Source organism: Aricia agestis, chromosome 12, assembly GCF_905147365.1.
Source record: "Aricia agestis chromosome 12, ilAriAges1.1, whole genome shotgun sequence".
NCBI classification, from domain to species: Eukaryota; Metazoa; Arthropoda; class Insecta; order Lepidoptera; family Lycaenidae; genus Aricia; species Aricia agestis.
Genome location: NC_056417.1, coordinates 3,703,559 through 3,730,988, shown reverse-complemented (window position 1 = coordinate 3,730,988; position 27,430 = coordinate 3,703,559). Strand labels below are relative to the sequence as shown.

The following is a 27,430-nucleotide window of genomic DNA, read 5'->3' as shown; positions in this document are numbered from 1 at the left end:
CGAGAAACTTTCGCGAATGTCTTTATTGCCCCAAGTACAGGCATGGTTTAGAAACAATTTGGCATAATTAGCTTGATTTTGCAGTTTTGGCTATTTGTGACTTTGTTGCACCGAAGGTGCGAATTACCGACTTAGAACTGAGGTTGAAATTTTTAAGTTTGACGTGTTATGACAAAAGTCGTCGCTAGGGTCGTTACCTACAAATTTAGTTATTGTTTATATTTTGGCACATGCAAAGAAAACTGTCAGAATTCAATTTCAAAATCTTCATTTTAAAAATAAATTATATCAACCAGCGCGCCAGCCCTTAACTTATCCTGGCGAAACCCGAAAGAAATGACAGGTATTAATACTCGTCCGTCTCTTAGCAGTCGAATTACTGTTAGTTTTGTCTATTGTGACATAGGTATGGCATACTTTTGAAAAGCGAGTGACAAGACAGGTAGCAATAGGCCTAATTCTACGTGTTTAGCGACCAGACCATAAAACAATGGCCATGCATGCCCTTACAAAGTTCCACATTGGTAAGAGATAAGCCATTTTGCCCGTAAATTGATTCTTATCGAAATAGGCTAAAGCTTTCCCGCTTTAGTAATCTAAACCGGGCTTTTAGATGAGTTGCATTTGATAAATTTAATTAAAAAGTTTGGAAAAAAAATGTACTTGCATGAATTTTGACATAAAATGTGTCATGGCTTCTTTTTTTAAATGTCACGTTAGAAATCTACATTTTCGATTTCTATCTTCGCTGTCGAAATTATTGAATGGAACTTTAGTAACTGACGCACTCACACGAATATTAATTACGTAATTAAGTGAAGATTTTGACATAATCCTCGTACATTTTCTATATATTAATACGTGAGCCAAAAACTTTGTATCCCTTTTGACGAAAAATGGGGAAACGTAGGTGAATGAAATTTTGCACAGTTCTAGTTTATATGGTGAAGGAGTGCATCGAGCTAATATTATTTTGAAATTATGCTTTTATCATACATTTTTTTAACAAATAAAACGTTACACACACTACAACACACACATGAGAAATGACAGATTTTTGAGTGACAAGCCTATACAAACGAATTATACTCTTTTATTTATGGTTGAAGTCTGTTGACAAATTGAAAATGGATTATAGTTTTTTTTTATTTAATCTAAGATACTATTAGACAATGCTTACACGGCCAGTCTGAGATCAGCTAAGTCCCAGAGACAAGAGATGAAAAAAACTACGATGAAGTCAATATATTTTTTACAAAATATAGGTAGCAGTCCTAATGTCGTTGCAAGTAAGGTCGAATTTCGACCATTGGGCGATCTCTAGTCTTTAGAATTGTTCGTTTTAAATTGAAGTATAATCATTAATCATCATTATATTCTCTGAGTGCGGCCGTATCTTTAACTGAGGCTTTCAGATAGAACTTCCAACAATCAACAATGATAAGGTGGATAAGCGCTAATTAATCGGCTTAAACTGTCTCAAACATATCCGTAGTTTCCAGGACACTTTCTCGTTAAACTCACTTTCCACAAGCCTCTATATTTGGCTGCTATCTAGAAACACCAGGTTTCTAATTAGCAATGCAGTCTCGACCGAAAATGGTCTGGAAATAAAGATCTCGATATGAAGACACGTCAGTTTTCACAGACGTTCTGTTATGTAGCGAGATGTTATGTTGATTATTATTTGAAGTCGAGGACTGATTCTAAGCAAAGTTTAAATCCGATTCGAAATTAGGAGAATTTTGCTAAATGCAGCATTCCATGAATCAGGGATTTTAGATATTTCTGTAATATTGATTTAGGGTTTAAAACTAGACCAAAATTAGTTTACTTGTTTGGATGATACGATGCCACGGTCAGACACACATCGATAGAAAGACGAACGTACCCGTGAAAACATCCCTTTTCGTCAGGTTTAAAAACAGCTTAAACTAGCACATTTTAAGAATTGAAACACCGAAAGAAACTGACTAAAAAGAGCTAATAGTACTAATCAATTCCGGTGCGGGCTCATCCCTCTCGTCCAGAGTGTTCCGACCGCCCGGTAATTGCTCCAAGTGGATTTGGCTTCCATTAATTAATAACTCGATTCTGGTAAGTGGTGAGCCGACTGACAACTTTTGGAGCAAATGCATTTTGGCTGCATGTTTTTAAATTATTTAATTTTGTCTGCATGTTTTTTGTGTTATGACTTAAGGCTAACTTCCCTTACCTTCTGGAGTACGGTCGCAGAGCGAATAATGCTCGAAAATTTTCTCTCTGCGTTCTCGTGCTATTAAAATTCTACTAGAAGGGCATCTAATGCATACTTTTGTCATTACTTAAAGCCAACTTTCCTTTCCGTTGTATAGTACGGTCGCGGAGCAAAGAATTCTTGATTGCTATTTGGCTCTTTCTCTCGCACACGAAAATACTGCAATGGCACTACTGTTCCTCCAAAAGCGATTCAACAGGGTCAAAGTACGATATTCTAACCGCAAGCATACTATAGAAGCAAGAGTTGGCCTGAATACGAACGCTGTGCAATACTATAATATGCTAACGAAATGGCTCAGCCAGTTAAACGGACAAGTCAGGTCGTTCACATGTCAAGGGGCGACGGCATTGTGCCCATATTAAACGATACACAATATCAATATTATTCATACAGCATTGTCGTGTTCCATCAACGAGAAATGTACTTGATGACAAAGATAGCAATATACGAGGTCATCGTGCCTCCTCTTTCATTTATGCGACCCGGTGAAAATGACTGCCAACTAGCTAAGTATGACCACAGCAAAAATGCGAAAGAATGGAAAAATATACTGACAGATTTCAAGGTGGAAAAGACAGACACCTGTTTCTGTCAATTTGTAGTTTGAAAGCAAGTGAGCCAGGAAAGGTGAGCTGTCTAGCAAAAGTTTCCTGAGCTCGGTGTTGTGGAATCAATCGAAAGAGAAAATGTACTTTATAACTTGGCTCAAAGATCAGAATGGAAATATCGTCACTGACCTCTGACACACGCGAAAAATGAAGCAACACTACGTTTTCGGCTTCAAAGGTTGCGCATGTTTTGCATAATTTAAACGTCAAACCGCCTACACCCAGGCTACCTAGTTCAGAAAGAGTTAATCGATATCAATGTGGGTGGGCAGTTAATTCGAAAGTAAAACAAACAATCGTACCTGTTATGTACACTGTACGTGTGACCCAAATTTGCATTCTCAATGATCGATGTGATACGTGCAATCTGATATCGTTTTTTTTACATGGATGATATTTTATGGTGAGTGCACATAGATAGACGTAGAATGCCCCAACCTCATTGTTTTCGCCAATTGATATAATATAATTTCCAAAAAAGTTACTTTTAGCGCGCTTGTACTTCTACAGTCATGGACTCGATAAGGGATACAACCAAGCCCTAAAATATTATCACTTCTGTTTTATTACACTCTGTAATCAGACAAGTTTTCACGAATTTGGTTTCGAATTTCAATACAATATTGCGTTTCATTTATCGTCTTACAAAAAGCTATTTTTCCCTTTCGAATTTCGTGTCCCCTTCACTTTAACAAAACCTAGCTTGGGCAACCGTTTCTCAAACAAATGCAGTTAGATTTGTTCCTTCCCATTATTTCTGCGTAACCTTGCACGCCCCTCGATAGCGGACCGGTTCGTGCGGAACTTGAATTATTCGTAAACTGAATTGTACAGACTCGATGTCAGGATGAGAAACTTGCAGATTTCTAGAAGTGAAGGACCTAAATTGGCGTAAAGGTAGACCAATCTCCAAATTTTTGGAGAGTATGCAAGAAGAGGCAAAAAAGATGTTGTGACAATTTACAAAATATAGATAAGTAATTTAAAGAAATAAGATTATAGCCTTGAAACTCGCAACAATAAGGCCATGTTGTATTACGTTAATGCCATGTTGTATGTTGTATGATGTATATCACATTAATGTCTCAATTTTGTCCCAAGGCGGAAACTCCAAATGGAACTCGTGCAATATTGATCTAACAATCAAACTAAAACCAATATTGCATTAGGTAAGTTTATCAGGAATTCCAATCTAAATATGGGTTTATTGATTCTATAAGGGGTTTGGCTTGAACAAATACGAATTGGTCGATATCTCACTGATATCGGCTCATTCAACCACCCATAGAGTATAGACAATGGCCACGCTGAACATTCATGGCTTTATTAAAAAGTCTAGACATTTCTATAGATCCTTCATTCCGGATCGGTATAATCACCACATTATGAGGAGAGATTATTAATAATTTGTAAAGAGATACTGTTATAGAGTTTACACTTTAAAATTTACCAGTTGTAGTCTAAATAGGTATTCGATATTGATAACAGAATACGAAGATGCTTCAAGTAATTAACAACCCGATTAAAGTGTAAATTATTTTCCGATGCTCTCCCTTCTCAACGGAAGTAGAATTCCGCTTTGCGTCATGATTAAAGTTGACTCTAGTATCAGTTAAAATAAACATCTATATTAGAATTATTGTATCTTTTAGAAAGATGGCAATAATTCTAATATAGAAGATGCAATGTACGCTATGTCCTACTTGGTAAGCATTGAAGGTGCTTGAAACTCGAAACAAGTTAAAGCTAAACTGGAGCCGCAATCAAGCGAACTAGGGCATTCGCAGAAGATACAGCACATAATGCCCGTATCCGAGTGAAGCCGCAGGAATAACTATACTCCCTAGTTATCCTGTGTCGACTGACCTGATTACGCTCACTATTATTTGCTTCACAAAGAGTTTGCAGCTGAAAAAATGTTGCATTTGCATACTTGAATAATGTTTTTTCAAGCGAGGGTCTTCCTGGAACATTTTTAGATGATTTCGCGTCCGATTGTTGTGAAACAAGGATTTATTGGGGATGCATTGAATTTCTTATTAGAACATATTGTATATAAAAAAGTATTTTTAATAATAATTAATGAAATATTTGAATAGTTTTTCAAGCAAAGTACATCTTCAAATTTCAACATAAGGATCTTTCAGAAGAATTTCTAGATGATTATTTTTGAAAAAATGTTGCATTTGCATACTTGAATAATGTTTTTTCAAGCGAGGGTCTTCCTGGAACATTTTTAGATGATTTCGCGTCCGATTGTTGTGAAACAAGGATTTATTGGGGATGCATTGAATTTCTTATTAGAACATATTGTATATAAAAAAGTATTTTTAATAATAATTAATGAAATATTTGAATAGTTTTTCAAGCAAAGTACATCTTCAAATTTCAACATAAGGATCTTTCAGAAGAATTTCTAGATGATTATTTTTGAAAAAATGTTGCATTTGCATACTTGAATAATGTTTTTTCAAGCGAGGGTCATCCTGGAGAATTTTAGTTGATTTCGCGTCCGATTGGTGTGAAACAAGGATTTATTTGGGGAATAATTGAATTTCTTATTAGAACATATTGTATATAAAAAAGTATTTTTAATAATAATTAATGAAATATTTAAATAGTTTTTCAAGCAAAGTACATCTTCAAATTTCAACATAAGGATCTTTCAGAAGAATTTCTAGATGATTATTTCTCGTCAGATTGTTGTAAAACTAAAATTAATTGAGCACGCAATAAATGGGAATCTTGAAATATGTTTCGTGCTACAGACAGGTACTTAGTTGAATAACAGTTTTCCAATTTTCAAGCATGGAAATTCTGCAAAAAGGCGAAGTTTCTGAAGAATTCCGACAATGATTTCTCGTCCAATTGTTAAGGATTTAATGGGCATGCAATGAAGTTTTTATTGAAGCCAGTTTCGTGCTTAAGCGGACATATTTGAATAATTGCATAGTTTTTCAATTTTTCATCAGCGAACAAATTCTTTAAAATGGGATCATTCTGAACAATTCCAATTTCCAAGGCGATGATTTCTCGTCCGATTGTTATGAAGCAAGGATTTGTTGGGCACGCAATGAATTTATAATTGAAACACGTTTCGTGCTAAAGGTTAAAGTGCTGTTAGTTAGTTCTTGTCGACCGTTTAACTTGAATTCGTCGGACCTTGGTTTAATTATTATTTTATGTCCATTACGTGATTGTTGCGTCGCTCGTCTAAATTATTGCGCGCAATTTATATAAATGCGACGTCTATTATGTGCCTCTTGTTTGCCAAATTCCTCTTGCCAATATTTCTTGCATTTCAAGAAATGAATCGCTGAATTGCAGGAGCCTTGGGATGGAAGAGTTAATAAAGTAATTGGCCGATTAGTTTAACGAGCCGGCAGTTTTATCTCTTTTAAACAATCCTTAACTTTTTGCTCGCAATTATCTTGGATGCAGTTAAATCTTTTAATGCTTACGACCTTGTATATATAGGGTTGTATTTGCCTTGTATCTAAGAACAAATCTTTATACAATATTTTGTGTTTTATAATCCTGATCACAGAATATCGCCCTTAGGGCCTGTTTCACCACTTCCTAATAACGCTATCCACCAATTAACTTGACAGATCAAGTTTGTAGAATCTGTCAAAAAAGTTGTGAATATAGCCTATTAGGCACTTTATCAGAAAGTGGTGCAACAGGCCCATAATGTCATTATTTTTATCAGTTCTTTATCATTTGTCTCATAAATATTCTATAGCCAATTCCGATTATTCTGTTATATTGACCTTGTAGTTTATTTTTTATCGAATGAACTGAAAAAAAAAATGTTTCCGCTCGTGTGGTTTATTCCTTCTCATTTTCATACCGCGGGGGAATGGAGTGGATGCGAAATTTAAGTACTTGAAAGGATGTCTCGTAATGAGAGCTCCCTTAATTATTGTTCCGCTCGCTACACACTTCGAATAATAATTTATTTATACTACCGTGCATTAAAACTATAAGTATCCGACCTGATTACACTTACCGAGTAGTGTGGCGAATGCGGAATGTGCTCTCGGCCAAGCACACGGTATGTTTTGCATGGATGTGTTCGGCCGAGGGCACTGTCTTGCCACTATACTCAACAGGTCTCTACCATAAAGTTAATATACCTAGCGGAATAGAGAAACAAAGACTTGAGCAAGAGAGATGCCACTATCAGTAACACTGCGTGGTAAAAAGAGACGTGTGATACATGACAGCAGCACCCTTTTTTTGACGTCCAGTCGGCACGTGCCGCACGTTGACAATTTAATCTCATAGAAATCATGTTCAATCATGCTTGTGTTGTATACGTACACATATTTTTACACGCAGATGAAACCAATTTCGGTTTCGTTTGACAGCTCGAGATTGTTGCTCTATTCCGCTAACTTTATGGTCTCTACACTCTATTTGGTACTACTAATATACTGTGACTCTAGTCGGTAAGTCTTAGCTATGGTCTTGGAATCGAAACTCGCTTAAAGTTAAAGTCTAAAGAGAGCGCCCTTTTCCCTAAAAATATGGTCTGGTGTGAAGATACTCATTAGTCATTACTCAGTATTGTTTAAAAATTTTTATTCAATATATTTTTAAATATTTTCTTAATTCTTGAACAACATTTGTAGAGTTAGAAATGCTATATTAGTCATTGATAGATTCATGTATAGGTCAAACTCTTAAAGATAGAGACTTCAAGTTTAGTATAGCATTTCTCCTATGATATTATTATTTCACACCGGCAAATGCGCGGGTAACAACTATACTTGTATTTGTGTTGTTAAACCATTATTAATATTATGTTATTACATGTATTTTGAACAGCAAATAAAGGAAAACATTTTCAGGAAAGTGTTGAGTCATTATTTTGTGTATTTATAGGATGCTACTAAACACATAATGTGGTCAATATCTATCATGTTATCATGTACCAACATTACCTACTAACGTAAATGACAATTCCATGCATGTTTCCCGTGAAAATGATAATGATTTAGGATTTAGGATTTTTGTTTATTCTGAGCTGAATAATTTCTTAATATTATTAGGTTCACACTTCAAAGTTGCATTTTCGATAAAGTCTCGTTATAAAAACCAAACTATGGCTTTCAAAGCATACAGCTGCGCTCGGAGAGATTAATTAGCTTTGTCCACACTGTGCCTTTTTCTGTTCGTCAAGGGCATGCGTTATAGCGCAGTCAACAGCGAACTGAGGCATGCCTGCGACGCATGCCCTCTGACCGTATCCAAAACTTCAAAAATGACAATATTGGCGTTGCGTTCCTTGACGCATTCAATTATTGAATGCGCCAATATGAAAGTTGATGACGAAAATTGAAGATGAAAGTGCACAGTGTGGACATAGCTATTGATTATTTAACTCTAATTTAATGAAGAGTTTGACAGAAAACCTATGGAGCTTATTATCTTTAATCATAGTTAAGTTTTCATTAAAATATCTCTCTGAGTGCCGCCGTTGGTGGATGGTGGATCTTTCTAGCTGGTCTCAAACGAATACGTATATTTTAGCATATTTGAATGAGTGAAGTAGAGTGGCGCGTGATATGAAAGTGCTTGTTGACGAATACATCATCATTAATTAATATAATGATGGTTTCATTTACATTAGGGCGACCGCTCATCATAATATGCGATAGTCGGCCACGCACGGGCCAACCAAGTAAGGGGTTCACAAGGGGTGATAAGTCCACAAATTACGTGAGGTGATTTTTTACATTTTCTGACAATCCCCTCCCCCTGGTGAGATTTCGTGAGATTTTATTCAACCCCCTCCCCAACCCCCACAAATCTCGCGTGAGATTTTAAAAATGTGTGTTTCTTACGTAAACGCGTTGGATTGTTTGGCAGTCAGTCGATGTGGAGGTATAACGTCAAAGTATGAATGAAATTATTTTCTTTTTCGAACGAAGAGAATGATCTTAATCGTATTACGATTACGCTTAAGATTCTTAAGCATACGTACACGTTACAATATGGATGAAATGGACCAAAATAGTATATTTTTTTTATAACAATGATTTAAAAAAAAAACGTGAGATTTGCCGATACAACGTAAGATTAGATGAGATTTGACTCGACCCCCTCCCCCCTTAGACACCTTTACGTAATTTGTGGACGCCCCCTAAGATGCTTGAGAGAGGTTAAAGGAGTGAGCACACTGAGACGGGCCGTGCCGGGGCTCAGCGTGCCGGGGCTCATCGCAAAAATCCGCCTCTATACAATTTGTATGGAAGCGGATGCGCGTATCGCACACTGTGTCGGGGCGCAGCGGATTTCCGCTTTCATACAAATTGTATGGAGGCGGATTTTTGCGATGAGCCCCGGTACACTGAGCCCCGGCACGGCCCGTCTCAGTGTGCTCACTCCTTTAGGCTGCAAGTAAATAGGGAATATTATGCAAAGATCAGGCGTTTGGGCGTCAAGGAGTAACAGCCAGACAGACAGACACACTTTGGCTTTTAATAATATTGCTATGGAAGTGTGGATTTTAAAATACACTTCTAAAATATAATTTAAAATCTACTATTAATATTACGTGATTTGATTAATTGAGGTCACAATTTTATCGCCAGCTTTAAACTGTAATGAGATAAAAATGGCGATAAAAATAATACGTATTATGTTAAACTAATTAATTAGTATGGATGTCGCTAGTTAATAGTTATAACATTGCAATGTAACTGAATTAGGTAGTATTAGTTTATATATAGTTATTTTATACCGCGGTTAATAATATGTCAGTGATCACTGATCACTATGTCGTCATCGTAGACTACTAACGGCCGTTCCCAATATTTGATCTATCTCTGGTTTTGCCCTACTAGAGATAGGAATAGCTCACAATTGACATAAAATATATTATGTCTCTAATGTCTAATCTGAGCTATTCCTATCTCTAGTAGGGCAAAACCAGAGATAGATCGAATATTGGGAATGGCCGTAAGGGTGAAGCGAAACGAGCGTAATTTACGAGTTGTGCTTGTGAATCGCAGAATTTCGGTCGCGTAAATATCTTTTCATACAAACATTACTCTCAAAATTACGCTCGTGTGAATCAAACAGGACTTTTGTATATGAAACTGAATGCAGCAGAATTTCTGCCAGCCGAAATTCTGCGACTCACAAGTCATAACTAGGGTTGCCAGGTGAGTCACGAAAAAAATACCGGACAACACCAAATGTTGATGTTTGTATGGTAGGTCGCAAAAATACAGTTTTTTACATTATTACTGCGGTTATAAAATTGTGGTCGCCATAAACTAACTATAACTTACATATCTAAATAAAGACCAATATAGGAGCTTCTAAAAAAATTACCAGTAACACCGATGTCCCTCAAAATACCGGACATTGTTCTGTCCGGTATGACCGTTTATTTTTTACCGGACAGGCCTCGAAAATACCGGACTATACGCTTAAATACCGGACATCTGGCAACCCTAGTCATAACTCACAGATTACGCTCGTTTGGCTTCACCCTGTGCCTTATCACACTGATGATTAGCGAGCGATTTGAAAGCGACGCGACTGCGCAGTGCACACGCCGCGATTGCGCGGCGTGCACGTCGCGACAGCGCAGCGTCGTGGCGTGGACGACATTTTGTACACTTGTCTACACAGATTATTATTATATACTAGACGTTCCGCGCGGCTTCGCCCGCGTACGGCGTAAATTAGATATTTAACAGACAAATTAGTCCACAAAAAATAGCCTATGATCCTTTACGTGGTCTACTTCTTATTTGTGGCAAATAACATAAAAATTGCTCCGTGAGATTAGCCCTTTCAAATAATTTCTCCCGTTTTTCCACATTTTCCTCTATTTCTTCGCTCCTATTAGTCTTAGCGTGATAAAGTATAGCCTTATCAGTTATCACACACAAGGCCTTCCTCGATAAATGGACTATCTAACACTGAAAGAATTTTTTAAATCGGACCAGTAGTTCCTGACATTAGCGAGTTCAAATAAGCCCTTTTACATAATTTCACCCGTTTTTTACACATTTTCCTCTAATTCTTCGCTCCTATTAGTCTTAGCGTGATAAAATATAGTCTATAGCTTTCCTCGATAAATGGGATATCTAACACTGAAAGAATTTTTCAAATCAGACCAGTACTTTCTGAGATTAGCGCGTTCAAACAAACAAACTCTTATAAAACTTATAATATTAAGTATAGATAGTAGACTCGTCTAGGGAGTGACGTCAGAATCCAATTTGCTGCTGAGTGTCCAAAACGCCGAAGGCAAGCTGCGTGCACGACGCGCAATCGCGGCGTGTGCGCTGCGCAGTCGCGTCGCTTTCAAATCGTTCGCTAATCGCCAGTGTGATAAGGCCCTAAAGGTCCTTGTGGTTTGTTTTCCTTGAACCCGTTGTCCAAAGCTATTTAACCACAATGCTAATTAGGAACACTTGTCTTCCCGTTACGCGTTAGTTAGACACATCCACAAATTAATACATATTTCTATCAAATTGTAATAATCCCACGGGTTACGGTGACGGTGGCCGGCGTCATTGAAACCAAGCTATATAATGCCCTTGTGTATTTTCGCAATGCACAAGTGTACCACGAAAACAGGTGCAGGACTTTTTACAAGTCCCCCCGGGCTCCGACGCATGGATGGTCTTTCTAGTGATCGGCCCACATTGTCCTAACCAAACTTGCGAACGGACCACGGAAGCATCGTCTTAATCTTAATATTATCTAAGTCATATTGTATAAGAGTTGCCTGTAACTTTGAGCAATGTAGTCTTCTCTATGTTTGTGCCAAATATGTCATTAAAATCGGTCCATATTCACTGGAGTCTACTGAACTCTACCTCCTCTCTTTAGAGCCTTTTAAACTCAAACAATTTTTTTTTCAGTCAATCTTTCCTCTTGTCGATGTGTAGATAGCATGAATTCAATTTCATTTCTCAAATATTTGTACTAGGCTTCTATTTATTTAGCGACATATATTGCTCTGAATGTCAACAGTTTTCATTCCGAAAAAGCATCGTAAAAAAATATAGAACACTACATGACGCCCGCAACTTCGTTGCGTCGAAATTCATTTATCGCGCGGGAATCGTACATTTTTCCGAAAAAAAAAGTATCCTATATCCTTTCTAGGGACTCAAAGTATCTCCATAAGTACCAAATTTCAGCAAAATCGGTTCAGCGACTTGGGCGTGAAGAGGTAACAGACAGACGGACAGACGCACTTCTACATTTATAATATTAGTATGGATAGAGCCTCCTCCTTTTTTGGAAGTCGGTTAAAAGTTAAAACAATGGCATGGCGTGGCATGAGGTCACTTCGACCAAATGTTACTTGAAGCCATAGTAGCGCTGCCAGATGTACTCTGCCAGAAGCCCAGAACATCTGGTCCCTTAAAGGGTTAAGTGCCTAATTATTTGAACCAAATTCCAAAAGGAGGGTTTTATCCAAGATATAATCTGCAAGAGCCAACACAGAGTCCGTTTGATAATGTGTACTCTACCATGAGTAACTGATAATTAACATAGGCGCTACCATAGGCGTGAATAATACTTAAATCAATGCTTACTATTGTATTGTAATCAGATTGTATTAGCAAAGTTTTTGATTCCTTATAGTACGCATAACCTGTTTTGATAAGATTATCTTGATCCGAGTATTTCGCTTGGTAGAATTATTTTTTTAGCTCAATTTATGAGTTACGAATTGGCGCTAGCTTGTTATACTTTTAAGGAAGGAGGTAAAGGCATCTTTAAATTGTATTTATAAGGTTTATTGTCATGTTGTAATTACTTATTATGTGATGCTTAAATGTAACGTCATCCTTAAGATATCGCCAGAGTAGATATCGCCTTCGTGGAAATGAGTGTGACGTTCTTGTGACTCACGTATAATGGTCCATATTTAAATAGACATTTCGTAAGTTAAGGACGCTATCACACTTTTTACAAATATCAGCGATATTTAGGTACCATTTTAAAGAATTAGAAGTCACACTGCAAGGATATTTTGGTTTCAAATGAAAGATAATAATATATTCATCTCCACGTCTATATTATAAAAAAATTATAGCCGCATACAAAATTTTCACATAAATACGTTTTAACCATCACAATAATCGCAAAATATTTGAAAAATAAGGTTTGTTTAGGTACCATTAGGTATAGCTAAATTATTAATACATTGAACTAAGGAGAATAGATATATACAAAAAAATTGTTGCTTATTAAGTCCCCTATACGAATAGTTAAATATTTTATATAAAAATAAATAACATTTCCATTTATAAGAAAAATAAGAAACGCGCTCAAATTTCTTCATACATTTTCGCCCTATTAAGAAAGCGGCGAGCGTCGTAACCGCCACTGTACAAGGCGCGCTGATATTGAACGTTATTTTAATGTCATTAAGGTCGATATTCGTACTGACCTGCTAATTTTTGACATAATTTTTGTGATAGCGTCCTTAAGGCTGCGTTTCCACTGAATTTTCAAGAGCAGTAGTCCTAATCCGACATTTAAAAGAGGGAAATTTCAAGTTTCTGGAGGTTTGGTCCATCCGTTGATCTGTAAGTCAATCACCAAATCAGGCATTTAGCTAACATTTTTACCTTTTATTGTTGTGATTAGCAGGTTCTGAACCAATAAGATATTCTACCAAATAATTAATATCTGTCTGAAATAAAAGAACTTTAGACATTGATGTAAGTTGATTCGTTCAACTTACATCAAAGGTTTATTTATTTATTGATAAAGTACAACCACATCGCATACATTTTTTAGGGCAAGGTTCATAATATTATAATACTACAAGGTTCATACAATACTATAACTGGTATAGAAGGAATCATATTATAGGGATAAGCAAAACTTGGTTGAAATACCGGCTGGAGAGAATAAACTGCCCTGTGGTAAGCTACGCATTACCCGGAAAAGACATGCATCATACAATTATCGCGATGAACGATTTAACCACTGCACCATTCAGATGTCAGTGAACCGGGAATCTGACACGACAATGGGCGGGTGTGAACAAGTGCGATGCCTCATGCTATCCTTACTATCCTTATTTCCTTAATGCTATTAAAGATAATATAATAAATCTTGAAGTGTGTCTATCTGCAGTACTTCTTCACACAAACAGCTAAACTTATATGGCATGGTCTTCCAATGAAATGTAGATTTCATATATTATTATAACTAGATGTTCCGCACGGCTTCGCCCGCGTTATTTGGGAATTTCACGGAAACCATAAATTTTTCCGCAAAAAATAGCCTATGTCCCTTCGCGTGGTCTATTCTTCGTGTGTCAAATAATAAAAAAAATGGTCCAGTAGTTCTTAAGATAATAAGCAATTTCATATAATTTCCCCCGTTTTTTCCACATTTTCCTCTATTTCTTCGCTCCTATTACTATTAGCGTGATAAACTCTTCAGAATTGTAATATTAGTATAGATTCAAAATAGGTACTGGCTCACGATAGTACAGGTTAATGAACTACTGTTTAGGTAAGCATGAGTATAATTATGATAAAACGAAGTAGATTCTCGCTGTATATGTTCTTGTGTGTGCTGCTCTTTGAAAAGGATTTTGTGCGATTTTTATAGATCACGTTATTTCTGATTCTTACTTTTAAGTGGAAAAACAAGTATCACGTCTTACATTGCGATAATACACTTTTTATTTTTTATTTAAGTATGAAATAACGGGACAAACGAGCAAACGGGCCACCTGATGGAAAGCAACTTCCGTCGTCCATGGACACTCGCACAGCATCAGAAGAGCTGCAGGTGCGTTGCCGGCCTTTTAAGAGGGAATAGGGTAATAAGGAAGGGAATAGGGGAGGGTTGGAAAGGAAATAGGAGAGGGTAGGTTAGGGAAAAGGGTAGGGCATTGGGCCTCCGGCCTCCACTTGTTCTGTGACCTGTGTTGAGCGAGTTTAAATTTAAGGACACACCTAAGTTACTCTACTGTATGTATACTGTGTTTCAAGTTAGCCCTTTAGCTTATCACTAGTAAACATAAGTGTATCCAATGAGTCATGGCCCATGGGGGCTGGGGCACGCTTCATGCACCTGAGTGTATCTGATGTAATGGCTACCTGAACCTTGGTCTTTGAAGGTTGTAATGGTTGACTGTAATTACAGATTTTGTTCGTCTTTATAGAAGTCTAATGCGTAGTTACCGAGGTTTTAGCTTCAAACACGATAACAAAGCTATTCCAAAGTTAAACTCATGGAAAAAATCTCAGATTACCGGTACCATTTACATTGTAAATGTTATGTTCATCTCTATCTAGAGTCATGCGTCTAATTTTTAAGGGTCTTTGACAGGAGTTTATCTATTCGATAGCGCTTTTGACTGGCCATTATCTTAACAAAGCCATTGAAAAGATGAACTCATGTCAATTATAATCGTAAAAAACTGAACTTGACTCTACATGAGTTAAAGAACAACTATTCTCCAAATTCACCGTTTAATATCAGACAAAGCTATTCAAAAGAAGAACTCATGTCAATATTCGTAAAAAAATATCCATAGCCGAACATATAACCTCCTCCTTTTTGGAAGTCGCTTAAAAACTGAACTTGACTCTACATTACAGAACAACTCCAAATAACCGTCATATTATGTTTTTTTTTATATAATAATTTATTATGTATATCATTTTATATATAATAAAATATAAAATGATATACATAATAAATTATACTAGCGAAAACAGGAAATGTTTTTTGACACTAATTTAATCTTCTTTTACATCGGAATTTGTAAATAGGAGTATCATTTATCATCTTTATAAGTGGTCGTATTTTTTTACTTTCACCACATTAAGATAAAATTGTAGCTAATTTCGTTGACAACATCATGAATATCAAGCCGTTTTTACTTTTTAGTGCTTTTATGCTTAGATTCTTATGTAATCGAAGTTATCTCTCATATTTATATAAATTTTGATGTTTCCACAACGGCCGCAAGCTTCGCCATCATTATTTAGGGGACCAAACGGCGCGCAATCAATCGCACTATCACTGAGTTGACTGATTGGGCATAACAATTATTATTAACACCTCGCTCGGTCGGAAGATCTTTCTTTGGGACTTTCTCGTATTAATTTTACAAGTAATTAGAGGGGGAAAACTAGTAACTAAACCATCATTGGGTAGATTGTTATTGAATTATTAACTTTACAATTATTTCGACTGTATAGCAATTATGCGGCGAAGATCAATCATAATAACTGCAGTGGAATCACAATGACGCGGGCTTTTGTAATCCATGATGGATGACTATTTATGGTTATTTCGCTACAATTGTCATGTTTAGTATACTTAAAAGGAAGTCCTTTTTGCACGTTTTCAAGTTAAGCTGGAAATTACAGAAAACTTAGTGATAAAAGAAATACTGACTTCTGTTAATTTTGTAGTTGTAAATGTTTGAATTATACAATACCTATTAGTTATTACGTTTCATTCGTTCATCGCACGGTAACCGTATATTTTTCCGGGATTAACAAATATCCTATGACCTCCAAATTTCTGCAAAATCGGTTCAGCGGTTTGAGCGTGAAGAGACAGACACACTTTCGAATTTCTAATATTAGTATGAATGGTGTGGAACTCCAGAAAGTATGAATGGTGTGGAACTCCAAAGATAGATCTTCGAAAAAGTGAGGTGGTATGGGTATTTGGTAGATCCGGCCCTGCCAGTAGCCCAGGGTCCCATGAGTTCAAGAGACTCCGCCCCCCAGCAATAGAATAATGCAAAAGAATTCATAATTTTATTAAATTTTTGTTGGTATCCCTGAGAATCCTACGATCAAGGTTTATTATACAATTTAGGTGTTGGACGTTGGTACTACGAACTGACCCTAAGTAGTTTCAGCCCAAGGCCTCGTAAGCTCACGGTCCGGCCCTGTTGGTCAGGCCTCTTAAAAAACTTTGATAACGCGATGCAGGATATTTTCTGTAGTAGACAATCGTGGAATTTAAAACGTAGAAATTCTCGGTCTTACCACAAAAGACTTAAACATCTATTGAACAGTTGTTTTAAGACCATTTTGTACTGAATTTTTTTCTAATCAACTGTTCAAGAGATGTTTAAATCTTTTATAGTAAGAACGTCTACGTTTATCTTCGTCTTTTGCTAACTTTAAAGTTGTAGATACGAAGTTCTTCAATTTTATTACACCCGTAATTTATCGCAAAGTAGAGACAAAGAAAAATCATTGTGGCTTTCTGTTACTAACAAGATCGAGGTCGGTTGAATCATTTAACAATCTCAATAATGTTGATGATAAAACACGCTATATATTAGTCATCTTTGACTTGTGTCTGTCTACACTCTACAGTTATCCGCTACTTGTCCTATTTTTTATATTCTGTTTTCAAAGTTCCTGGGTCATAGATGTTTAAATATGTGTATCATATAATAAAAATCTTAAATATATGTATAGTTTAAAAGTATTAAATATATTTCCGTTGTCTGGTACCTGTAATACAAGTCCTTCAGGTACTTAGCACGGTGCCAGACTGACGTGGTGTAAAGCGTCCATAGATATTATTATATTATTCTTTAGGTTTTCTTAAAGCTTCGTTCTTAGTTATTATATTTTTAGTCCTTTCTACTTTTTAGGGTTAAGAGGGCAAATATTCAGCTTCATGTATCAAAAACTCTTTACGTTATCAAAAACGCTAGCAAATAGTAGTGGTAGTAACTGCCGTCAAAAGATTATTATTGAAACTAGGCATAAATCTCGTTTAATAAAGCTGTTAGTAGAGTTAAATTACTTAAATATAATTATATGTAGTTGCGTCTCTTGTTTTTCCTAATTTGTGTAAGAGAAGGCAAGATATTTTGACTCCAATAAGCAATTTAAAATTGAAAATGTTCTGCAGTTTACGAACTTGACTACCTGATAAACAGCAGATAAACAAAAGACCGATATGCTTTCATCTTCCTCGACCCAGTTGCATTCGCTTCCTGGCCCTGATTTCATATTCAACATCTGTCTGCCCAGCGTCAACTAGTTAGAGGAAATGTATTGTTTCAAACTGGAATAGTAAAGCGCTGTTTATGCAGTAGAAAACGACAGAGATACTTCCGGAACTGGATGGAATCAGGTTGTCATTTATATAATTTTTTTTTTTATAAAATAAGGAGGCAAAGAAAACGGGTCACCTGATGGAAAGTAACTACCGCCGCCCATGGACACTCGCAACATCAGAAGATTCAGAAGAGATGCGCGGGTGCGTTGCCGGTCTTTTACATTCTCTTCTTGAAAGTTCAATTCTGATCCAGCCTGACTTAATTATAATATTCAAAGAACTTAAAAGTGATATGTAATCAAAGCCCTTACAACTTGTTTCGCAAAATAAATGAGAGAAAGACAAAGATAAAGAAGAAAGGGGCTCCTTGGTTTGTTGTCCCAGTTTTGGAGTCCAAAATATAGAATTGGAGTCTAATTTTACAACTTTGCAGTAACGACTTTATTGCCTAATAGACAACTTACCTCTTAAAATATGTATTTTATGAGGAGTGAGGACAGACCAGTCTCTAAGAACGGGAGAGACACACCATATCTAGAGTCTGGTCACCAATCAAAATACAATAGAACTTACGGCCGTTCCCAATATTCAATCTATCTCTGGCTTGACATACGACCGATCGCAGCTAACATTAAATTGACATAAAATATATGTCTCTATCTCTAATGTCTAATGAGAGCTATTCCTATCTCTAGTAGGGCAAAACCAGAGATAGATCAAATATTGGGAACGGCCGTTAGAGTCCGTCAGAAGTATCACAAATCAGAACAACAGACGTAACTCACGTAGTCATCAAATCTGCCGTAAGTCATGACTTATGATTTATGACTTACGACAATGTTTACTACACTTTATCACCAAGCCTTAAAGTGGCAGCAATAACACCTATCATTATTATTTCAAGACATATTTTACAGTGCATGAAGTGGGTAACAAATTTGAAAATAGTCGTGTTTTGCATATTTATGCAAATGGAGGCTTTAGGCCCAGGAAAATGATTTGAATCAAAATAATGTGGATTTTATCTATAGCCAGATATCTTAGCCAGATGATAAAGTAGGTAAGTTACAAGGTTCGTTCAAATTATAAGGGAAAAAATAAGCAATTGTTATAAAAATTTACTTTACCGGAGGCCCAATCCCCTTCCCTACCCTCCCCTATTCCCTTCCCTTCCCTCCCTTATTCCCTTCCCTTCCCTTCCTTACCCTCCCCAGTTGAAAGGCCGGCAACGCACTTGCAGCTCTTCTGATGCTGCGAGTGTCCGTAGGCGACGGAAGTTGCTTTCCATCAGGCTACCTGTTTGCTCGTTTGCCCCCTTATTTCATAAAAAAAATGTTAATTATCCACTTTATCCACTTATTTTCACTTATTCATTTGAATCCTCAGCCTATTAGACCAATATTCTGATACCATAATATAATTCAAGGTAGCGTATCGAAAATTTAAAACAAAGAAGTAGTACGATCAAATTAATAAAATCAGCGGAAATATTTCGTGTAGTTTTGAAAATCGCTACAGTTATTCCTTGTGATATCCAGATGAACATGTCAAAAGTCCTCAAGGGTGGGGGGTGAGCTAAGAGTGTAGGGGGGGGTCAAAGGACCCTTTTTTTAGGTTTTTGCTCATAAGTAAAAAACCTGCACAAATAGCATTACGGTTACTTCTAGGAAAATTTTCTACATAAAATTTCCTCTAAATTATGTCCTATAAATTTTTTTGTACGGTCGATACTTTAGGAACTACAGGGGGGGTCAAATTCCTCAAAAGTGCGAATCTCGAAAATAACACGCATCGAACGTCCGAGACTAAGAAAACAACTTATTCTGATTCAAATACCTGCTATTCACAGATAATTATTTGTCCTAGCTGCTATTATTACAAAACGTTAGACTAGTCACCATGGAATTAGGAAGTACTATACAGCTGGAAGGCTTACTTCATCATTTTGAAATATTAAAATGAACCTTACTTCCATGTGCTAAAGTATTATTTTTATTAACTAATATCTCCTTATAGTAGCGAGCACGAGCGAGAAATCGATTTTCTTGGTTTGTCCCTTTCGCACAATTGCCATGTAAAATATACGATAATACATTGGTAGTAAATTGAAAAAAGCATTTTTCGTAGAAAACGATAAAATAAGGCATAAATATTATATAAACGACATGTTTTAATACTGCGCTTTCCTGCTTCAGTTTAATATTATTTAATTTCAATAATTGTTATTAAACTGAGCTTCTCAGTTGTGCGATTTTCTTTTAAAATGTCTTAAGATTTACACATAGGCAAGAAGCATGGTTACACTAGTTTGAAAGGGACAGACCAAGATTAATGACCTCTCGCTCGTCGCATGCTTAATGCACAGTAAGCTTTCCAGCTGTACGAAGTTCTTACTAATTCCATGCTAGTCACTCTTTCCACACGTTTTGTATGTGTGCCTAATATCAAAGAGCTACGAGCGATAGGGACGACGCTATACGTAAGCAGTGCAAATGCTTCTCTTTCCTTTCTTACCTGGCGCGACACAACTTCAGCTATTTACAGGAAAGGCAAAGTGTCAGTTGTTAAGCTATTTGATCAAAAACCAAAAATCAAGGATATTGCCGCCATCTTCTACAATCCAACATCAACATCTGAAGAAATAGCAGAGTCAGGAGAAAGGATGTTTTTGACGATGTATCGTGCAGCCACTGATCAGCTTGATCTTAACAGACATCGATACTCAGTTTTTGTCAAATCCAGCACCAAATCCAAACCAGATCTTTCCTCTCTCCCACCTACAAAAGGATCAGCAAAATTTCACTCATTCCGAGTGTTCCACCAAGTACAAGAGTGGTTAGGTAACGCACTGCCTCCTGAAATGTGGAGATGGAAGCGAGGAGCTGATGGAAACCTCGAGCCTGTTACCACTCATGATCCTCCAGCTCCTGACACCGTGCTGAAGTCAATATTTTGTCGCTGCAAAAGTGATTGCACTGGTAATTGTGGATGCCGAAAAGCTGGTATCACGTGCAGTCTAGTATGCAACGGCTGCTTGGGTTCGTGTACAAATGGCGTACCTGTAGATTTGGTAGATATAGAAGGTGAAGATGATGATGATGTAGTAGAAGAAAATTATTGATTTAATTAAGACTGTCTAATTATTATTTTCTAGTTTTGAATACATTTTGAAAACATACCAATTTTATTTTATTTATAAAACCGTCTCATTTTTTATACCTATATAAAGTTGAACACTCTGTAACTTCTAAAGTATCGACCATACAAAAAATATTAAAGGATCAAATTTAAAGGAAATTTTATGTAGAATGTTTTCCTAGAAGTAACCGTTACGCTATTTGTGCAGGTTTTAGACTTATGAGCTAAAATCTAAAAAAAGGGTCCTTTGACCCCCCCCTACACCTTTAGCTCACCCCCCACCCTTGGGGATTTTCGATATGTTTATCTGAATATCTCAAGGAATAACTGTAGCGATTTTCAAAACTACACGAATTATTTCCGCTGATCGTCCATTTTCGGCTTAATTTTCTTAGGCTAAAGCGTGTAAAAAGATTATTACATCGACGCGTGAACCATAGCGTTGTGACCGGTTACTATGAATGAGTTGTTAATACGGTTATTTTTAACCGAGATCCACTCTCCCACGATGTGATTTGCCGCTCAGCTTCACATGTGCTGATATTATGGGCATAATATTCAAGGAAGTTAAGCTCGTTAGATTTAAGGAAAAGTTGATTATAAGCAGCGGGTTTTTTAAGAAATCCTTCATCTAACTCATAATTTTTTATTTATAAAATAAGGGGGCAAACGAGCAAACGGGTCACCTGATGGAAAGCAACGTCCGTCGCCCATGGACACTCGCAGCATCAGAAGAGCTGCCGGTGCGTTGCCGGCCTTTTAAGAGGAAATAGGGTAATAGGGGAGGGTAGGGATGGGAAGGGAGTAGGGGAGGGTAGGGAAGGGAATAGGGGAGGCTAGGGAAGGGAATAGGGTAGGGGATTGGGCCTCCGGTAAACTCACTCACTCGGCGAAACACAGCGCTAGCGCTGTTTCACGCCGGTTTTCTGTGAGAGCGTGGTATTTCTCCGGTCGAGCCGGCCCATTCGTGCCGAAGCATGGTATCTCCCACGTATATTTCATTACTCCCAAGACTGTATTTATTTAAGTATTTCATATTATGTTTAGTTGTAAAAACTAAGAAAGCGGACGTCCTTTATTGTTTTTATTTACATATTACTGAAGCCATTTCAGTCATACACGCGTACGCAGTACGCACACATATTATGCGTACATCATCGGTCGAGAAAAACTGGACTCAATTTGTTCTTAGAATTATCTATTACAGCTGGAATATATAATATCTTTAAATAATTAACTTCTACAATATGAAACGTGTAATAATAGCTCCCACACCGGTTTCGGTGACGGTGGCCGGTTTCATTGAAACCAGGCCAGCTACGCAGGAGTAATTTTTATAGTGCCCAAGTGTGTGCGCAGTACACAAGAGCACTCTCTATTCCTTTACTCTCATAACCCAGTGGGACGGACGACCGACACGACTGGCGAGAGATCAGGCGCAGGACCGACTTTTTACATGCCCATCCGACGCATGGATCATCTTACTTGTCAGACAATCAGGTGATCAGCCTGCATTGTCCTAACCAAACTTGGAAATAACATGTTTCCAACGCGGGAATCGAACCCACGACCTCCGAGTCAAGAGCCGCGCTCTATACCACTAGACCACAGAGGAGGAAACGTGTATAGTATTATTGAATCATTAACTTTATTACTTGCGCATTCTGTGATTACAAGTCGTCTGATGACAAATTCATTCCAAGTCCAAGATATCCTCTTACAAATATGTGTATTCTAATGATAACCAAAGCAAAGTAATGGAGCATATATAAATCCAATTGATTCGTCTCGTGCGGATGCATCGTAAAGAGTCCAAGAATTAGTAACGCTCCACTCACAACTATACAAATATCTCAAAAGATTCGTAGAATTTAATTGCTAACATAAACAGATGTTTGGTAACCTTCGTTACGCGGACGATTCGCATTTAGAATATTGTTTTGGTTTTTATTTGAATTCGAAAAAAGAATGTTGATGTTCTATTTTTTGTGACCTTGGCGTACCCCGGAAAAATGGGTCTTCACCTTAATACGGGAGGGCCGATCAAATGTGGTTGCACTTATGCAGGCAGACCTGACCGGATTCGTGCTCAAACACGGGAGTGCATATCGCGTCTGGTCAGGTTCTATCATAATGATTGATCGGCCTCGCCAAATATAGAGCCTTTATTAGTCCCCCCTGTGCCTGCTAAAAGTTCCTAAATGTCTGTTGCTTTATGAAAGAGCCGCTGAAAGTCCGCAAACCGCATTGTGGGTCATGTCTACCTTGTCTATTTTCGTGTAAAAGATTGATGTAGCGATTCTCGATCTATTTCCTTAGCATGGGCATTAGGCTATTTTGCAATCTAGGCTCATGCGATGGTGACGTTTTGTTGGCCTTTGGCCTTTTTCGCCAACCTTTGTGTGACCAAGTAAGCGATAATACGATCTATTGATTTGGCGAAATCGAAAAGCAAAGAAAATTAATCTTTTAAAGCATGGAATGGGTTATGGCCTATGGGTAAGGCTTCTGGAGGAAGAAAAGCATCAAGTCGAGATTGATAAATACGTTCACAAGTCACATCATTGCAACTTCATAAATGTTCTTTTTAAGTTATCCCTCTATGTTCCCTTTAAGTTATGTTATTGGAATGCTATTTAACCACTCATACGTATATTCCACCAAAACTACCAACTACCAAACACCAATATACGTGGGAGACGAATGGGCCGGCTCGACCGGAGAAATACCAAGTTCTCACAGAAACCCGACGTGAAACAGCGCTTGCGCTGTGTTTCGCCGAGTGAGTGAGTTTACCGGATTCCCTTCCCTATCCTCCCCTATTCCCTTCCCTTCCAATCCCTACCCTCCCCATTACCCTATTCCCTCTAAAAGGCCGGCAACGCACCTGCAGCTCTTCTGATGCTGCGAGTGTCCATGGGTGACGGAAGTTGCTTTCCATCAGGTGACCCGTTTGCTCGTTTACCCCCTTATTTCATTAAAAAAAAGTCTGTGCCAGTTCGTTTTGAAGCAAATGCAAGTCTAAAGTTTGACCCAGCTTCAGCCATCACGACACATTTATGCTAAGTAAGGCTGCGTCCCCATCAGACACGGCACGGCGCCGCCACCGTGTTACGGCACGACGCCGCCACCGTTATACGGTACGGCGCCGCACGGTACGGTGCACCGCGCGCCCCTATTCTGGTGAAACTTCCGAACAAAATTTGTGTCCAAACTTAAACGAGGCATAATATGAAAATACATCAAAGTCGCGTAATGCAAATATTGTCATGTATACCGAGGAAATAATAATATAATAAATAATAGATAAAATTTCCTCGGTTTCTTTTTAACCGACTTCAAAAAATATTTAATGATTCTTTTTCAATCTTCGTCTAAAACAAAAAATAACAACAAGAGAATAATTTTTTCGCGATCCATATCCATTATCCAGACAAGCATTCTCGTTCGAGCGCAAATATCGACTATATATTATATACTAGGGACGCACCGTACGCGGCACCGTGACACGGTGCGGCGCCGTACCGTATCACGGTGGCGGCGTCGTGCCGTAACACGGTGCCGGCGCCGCGCCGTGTCTGATGGGGACAGAGCCTAACGAATCACTAACGAGTAACGACCTAATTTCTGAAGCCGAAAAGAGCTTGCCTCGCGAAATACCGCTATTGTGGAGTTTCGGTAACATTTTGCAAGAATATTTTGATGAGAGACCTGCAGACTCGGTTGCTTTTGATGATTCTTATGCCCGTTTTCCGAGGTTTTTTCGTCTGAAGCTTTGATGAACTAATATTCACTAGCGCTTATTGGGTAACAACTAACAACGCTGTTAAATATACCGTCTTTTTAGAAAGTAGGGTCTATTTTCCTCAGAAACTGAGCACTAGACTTTATAGTTCCTGAAACTTTTAAAGTGTTTTACGGTTGACCGAAGCCTGGATGCTATAGGTTTGTTCCAAGAATCTATTCTCCAATAAAACAATCGATTCCAGGAAAATGTCTAATATTGACAAAGTTAGCTGAAATGACCGTAATTTGACTAGCAGGAAATTCTAAGTACCCAAAGAGAATTACCCAAAGGATGTAGGTAGTAATAATATTACGGGAACATATTATGTTAGGTTTCTTGCCAGGATGTACAAGACGCGCTTAGAATAGTTATGGTAGGAACTTTGAACAATACATGCAGATAACTGTGAGACCTAAGTTGGAAGTGTAGTACAATTAACTTAATTGAATTAAGGTACATAGTAAAATCATGATAAAGCTCGGAAATGTTAGATTAATTAGGGTTTTTAAATCTGGAAATAGTGTGTGAATATCCCCTGATTTGATGATCACATTTCGTGTTGAGTAATTTCACTCCCCACTTTGAGTGCAATACTTGCTGGAAATGACAACGTCCAGCCTTCATAAATTATTTACTTATTTCTGTCCGTAACTTCATTTTGTTGTCCTCGGGAGATTTGCAGGGATTGGAAAGTTTATTTTTCTTTTAAATACTGCATGTCTTAACATAAAAGAAAGATATATCTACTTTTAATGTCTATATAAATTACCTACTGAGCTGTCATCAAAACGTCTCGGACCTGTTCAGTTTCCTACTAACAGTTGTTAAAAAATCTTTACCATCCAAAAAATCTTAGCACCATTGAAGCCATGTTTTAAAGGTTCTCAATGACAATTAAGAACCTTTCTAATGATTATCCCCGGGGTTTTTGAGGTTTTTTGACAGGAGAGATTCACTAGCGCTTTTGATTGGCTAGCTTGAATGCTAGCTGCTTCCAAACAGTAACCAATCAACATCACTGTTAAATAGATAAAATCCTGTCAAAAATCCTTAGAAACCTTTAGAGGCTTTATACTTATAAGGTATTTTTCTACTTTATTAAGCCTCACCTTCGTAGCTTATAACGCCAATATGCTGGACACTATCTGGGGGCTATTTTTAACCTCCTCGAGTACAAACATAGTGATTTTGACCCCGACGGCCGCTCGGAATTTAATACCTCGTAAATAACCCTGCTGAACCGAGTTTAGCTAGTTTTATTGGCTGTAAATCATTTATTTGCAACGCGAGTAGTGTTTTTCTTGGTTCATGTATTTTGATGCGTTTTAAAATAGAATTCTTTGGGAGTCTGCTAGAGTAACTGCAAACTGTACTAAGGTTGGGCCGGGGCGTTTTTGAATTAAGTTTTCTTTTCATTATTATTAATAGTTTTTTGTTTTGACAGTAGTTTATTCATTCAATGGCTCGTTTTATTGGCTAACTTACTAAGCAATGAATATCTCTACTACATGCATAAACTTCCGTCAAAGCAACTACAAAAACCAAGTTTATGATCACCGTTGAAGACATGTTTTTGGTAAATATCTAGATTCTAGTGTATCCTTGTGTTAATGTATTTCTCTTTTGTTTTCAGTGCCGTCGGTAAAACATGTCTACTCATCAGCTACACAACAAACGCCTTCCCCGGCGAATATATTCCAACAGTGTAAGTTTTGTTTACTTTTACTAACTATAATTGGCAAATGTAATGCGGTCCAAGTTCTAGTTGGTGCATCGACTAACGCAAGCGGTTAGAGACGTGTAGAGGAGCCTATGATTATGTCTATTATTGCCCACCATCGTCCTTGATTGGGTATGATGTAGACAGCTGCGCAATAATATGATGGTGATGATTAAGGTTTTTTAAAGGTTTCTCTAAATTGAGCGAAGAGATATTGCAGCACGAAAAATATATGACGAATCTGGCCTCTACAGTCTACACGTTCGAAATAGCTTATATAGTTCCACCATGGGCTAAACGTGGATTTCATATTTTGATTTCCCATGAACAATGTCGATTATTATAGATAGCTGCACAATCATCGTCTTCCGTCGTAATTCATGGCTCTACGTAGAGAAAGCCTTTTTACGGCAATGGTGTTAAAAATTTAAAAATAGTCTATGGTTCTAATTTAAAATTGGAACTTGTTTATTTGCGGTCGTGGTCGTGATCATAGATCGGACTTCTGCTTCCCGCTCCGAACGTCTGTGTGAAATTAGTTGCACTCCACCGCCTGTCATAACAATGCAATCTTGTAATGCCGTGAGAAAGATGCAATGATGGAATACCGAATTGTTTAGCGTTAAAGATTTGATCTTTGTTTTGCTATTTTATGAAACAATAATTATTTTTGGTGCTTTAATCTAGTTTGGGGCATATCAATCAGCACAATAGTATTCACTTAAACATAAAATTATTGACTATTTGGAGTTTAGACTAGAACGCTGACGTTGGACAAACATAATATTAAGAAAATACTATTTTGTAGTCTTAGCTATAAAAGGTCTAAAGTCTAAGCAACGTTGGATTATAATAACAGA

At 37.3% G+C, this 27,430-nt stretch overlaps 1 protein-coding gene across 3 annotated transcripts in view; it reads left to right on the top strand.

Annotated features, from left to right (window-relative positions):
• LOC121732485 (ras-related protein Rac1) overlaps positions 1-27,430 on the top strand; it is a 41,831-nt gene that overhangs the window by 8,307 nt on the left and 6,094 nt on the right. For all 3 annotated transcript variants that reach the window (XM_042122377.1, XM_042122375.1, XM_042122376.1), the window contains exon 2: positions 26,484-26,555. In XM_042122377.1, the coding sequence (XP_041978311.1) occupies positions 26,484-26,555 (72 nt within the window). The remainder of the gene's footprint in view (positions 1-26,483; positions 26,556-27,430) is intronic.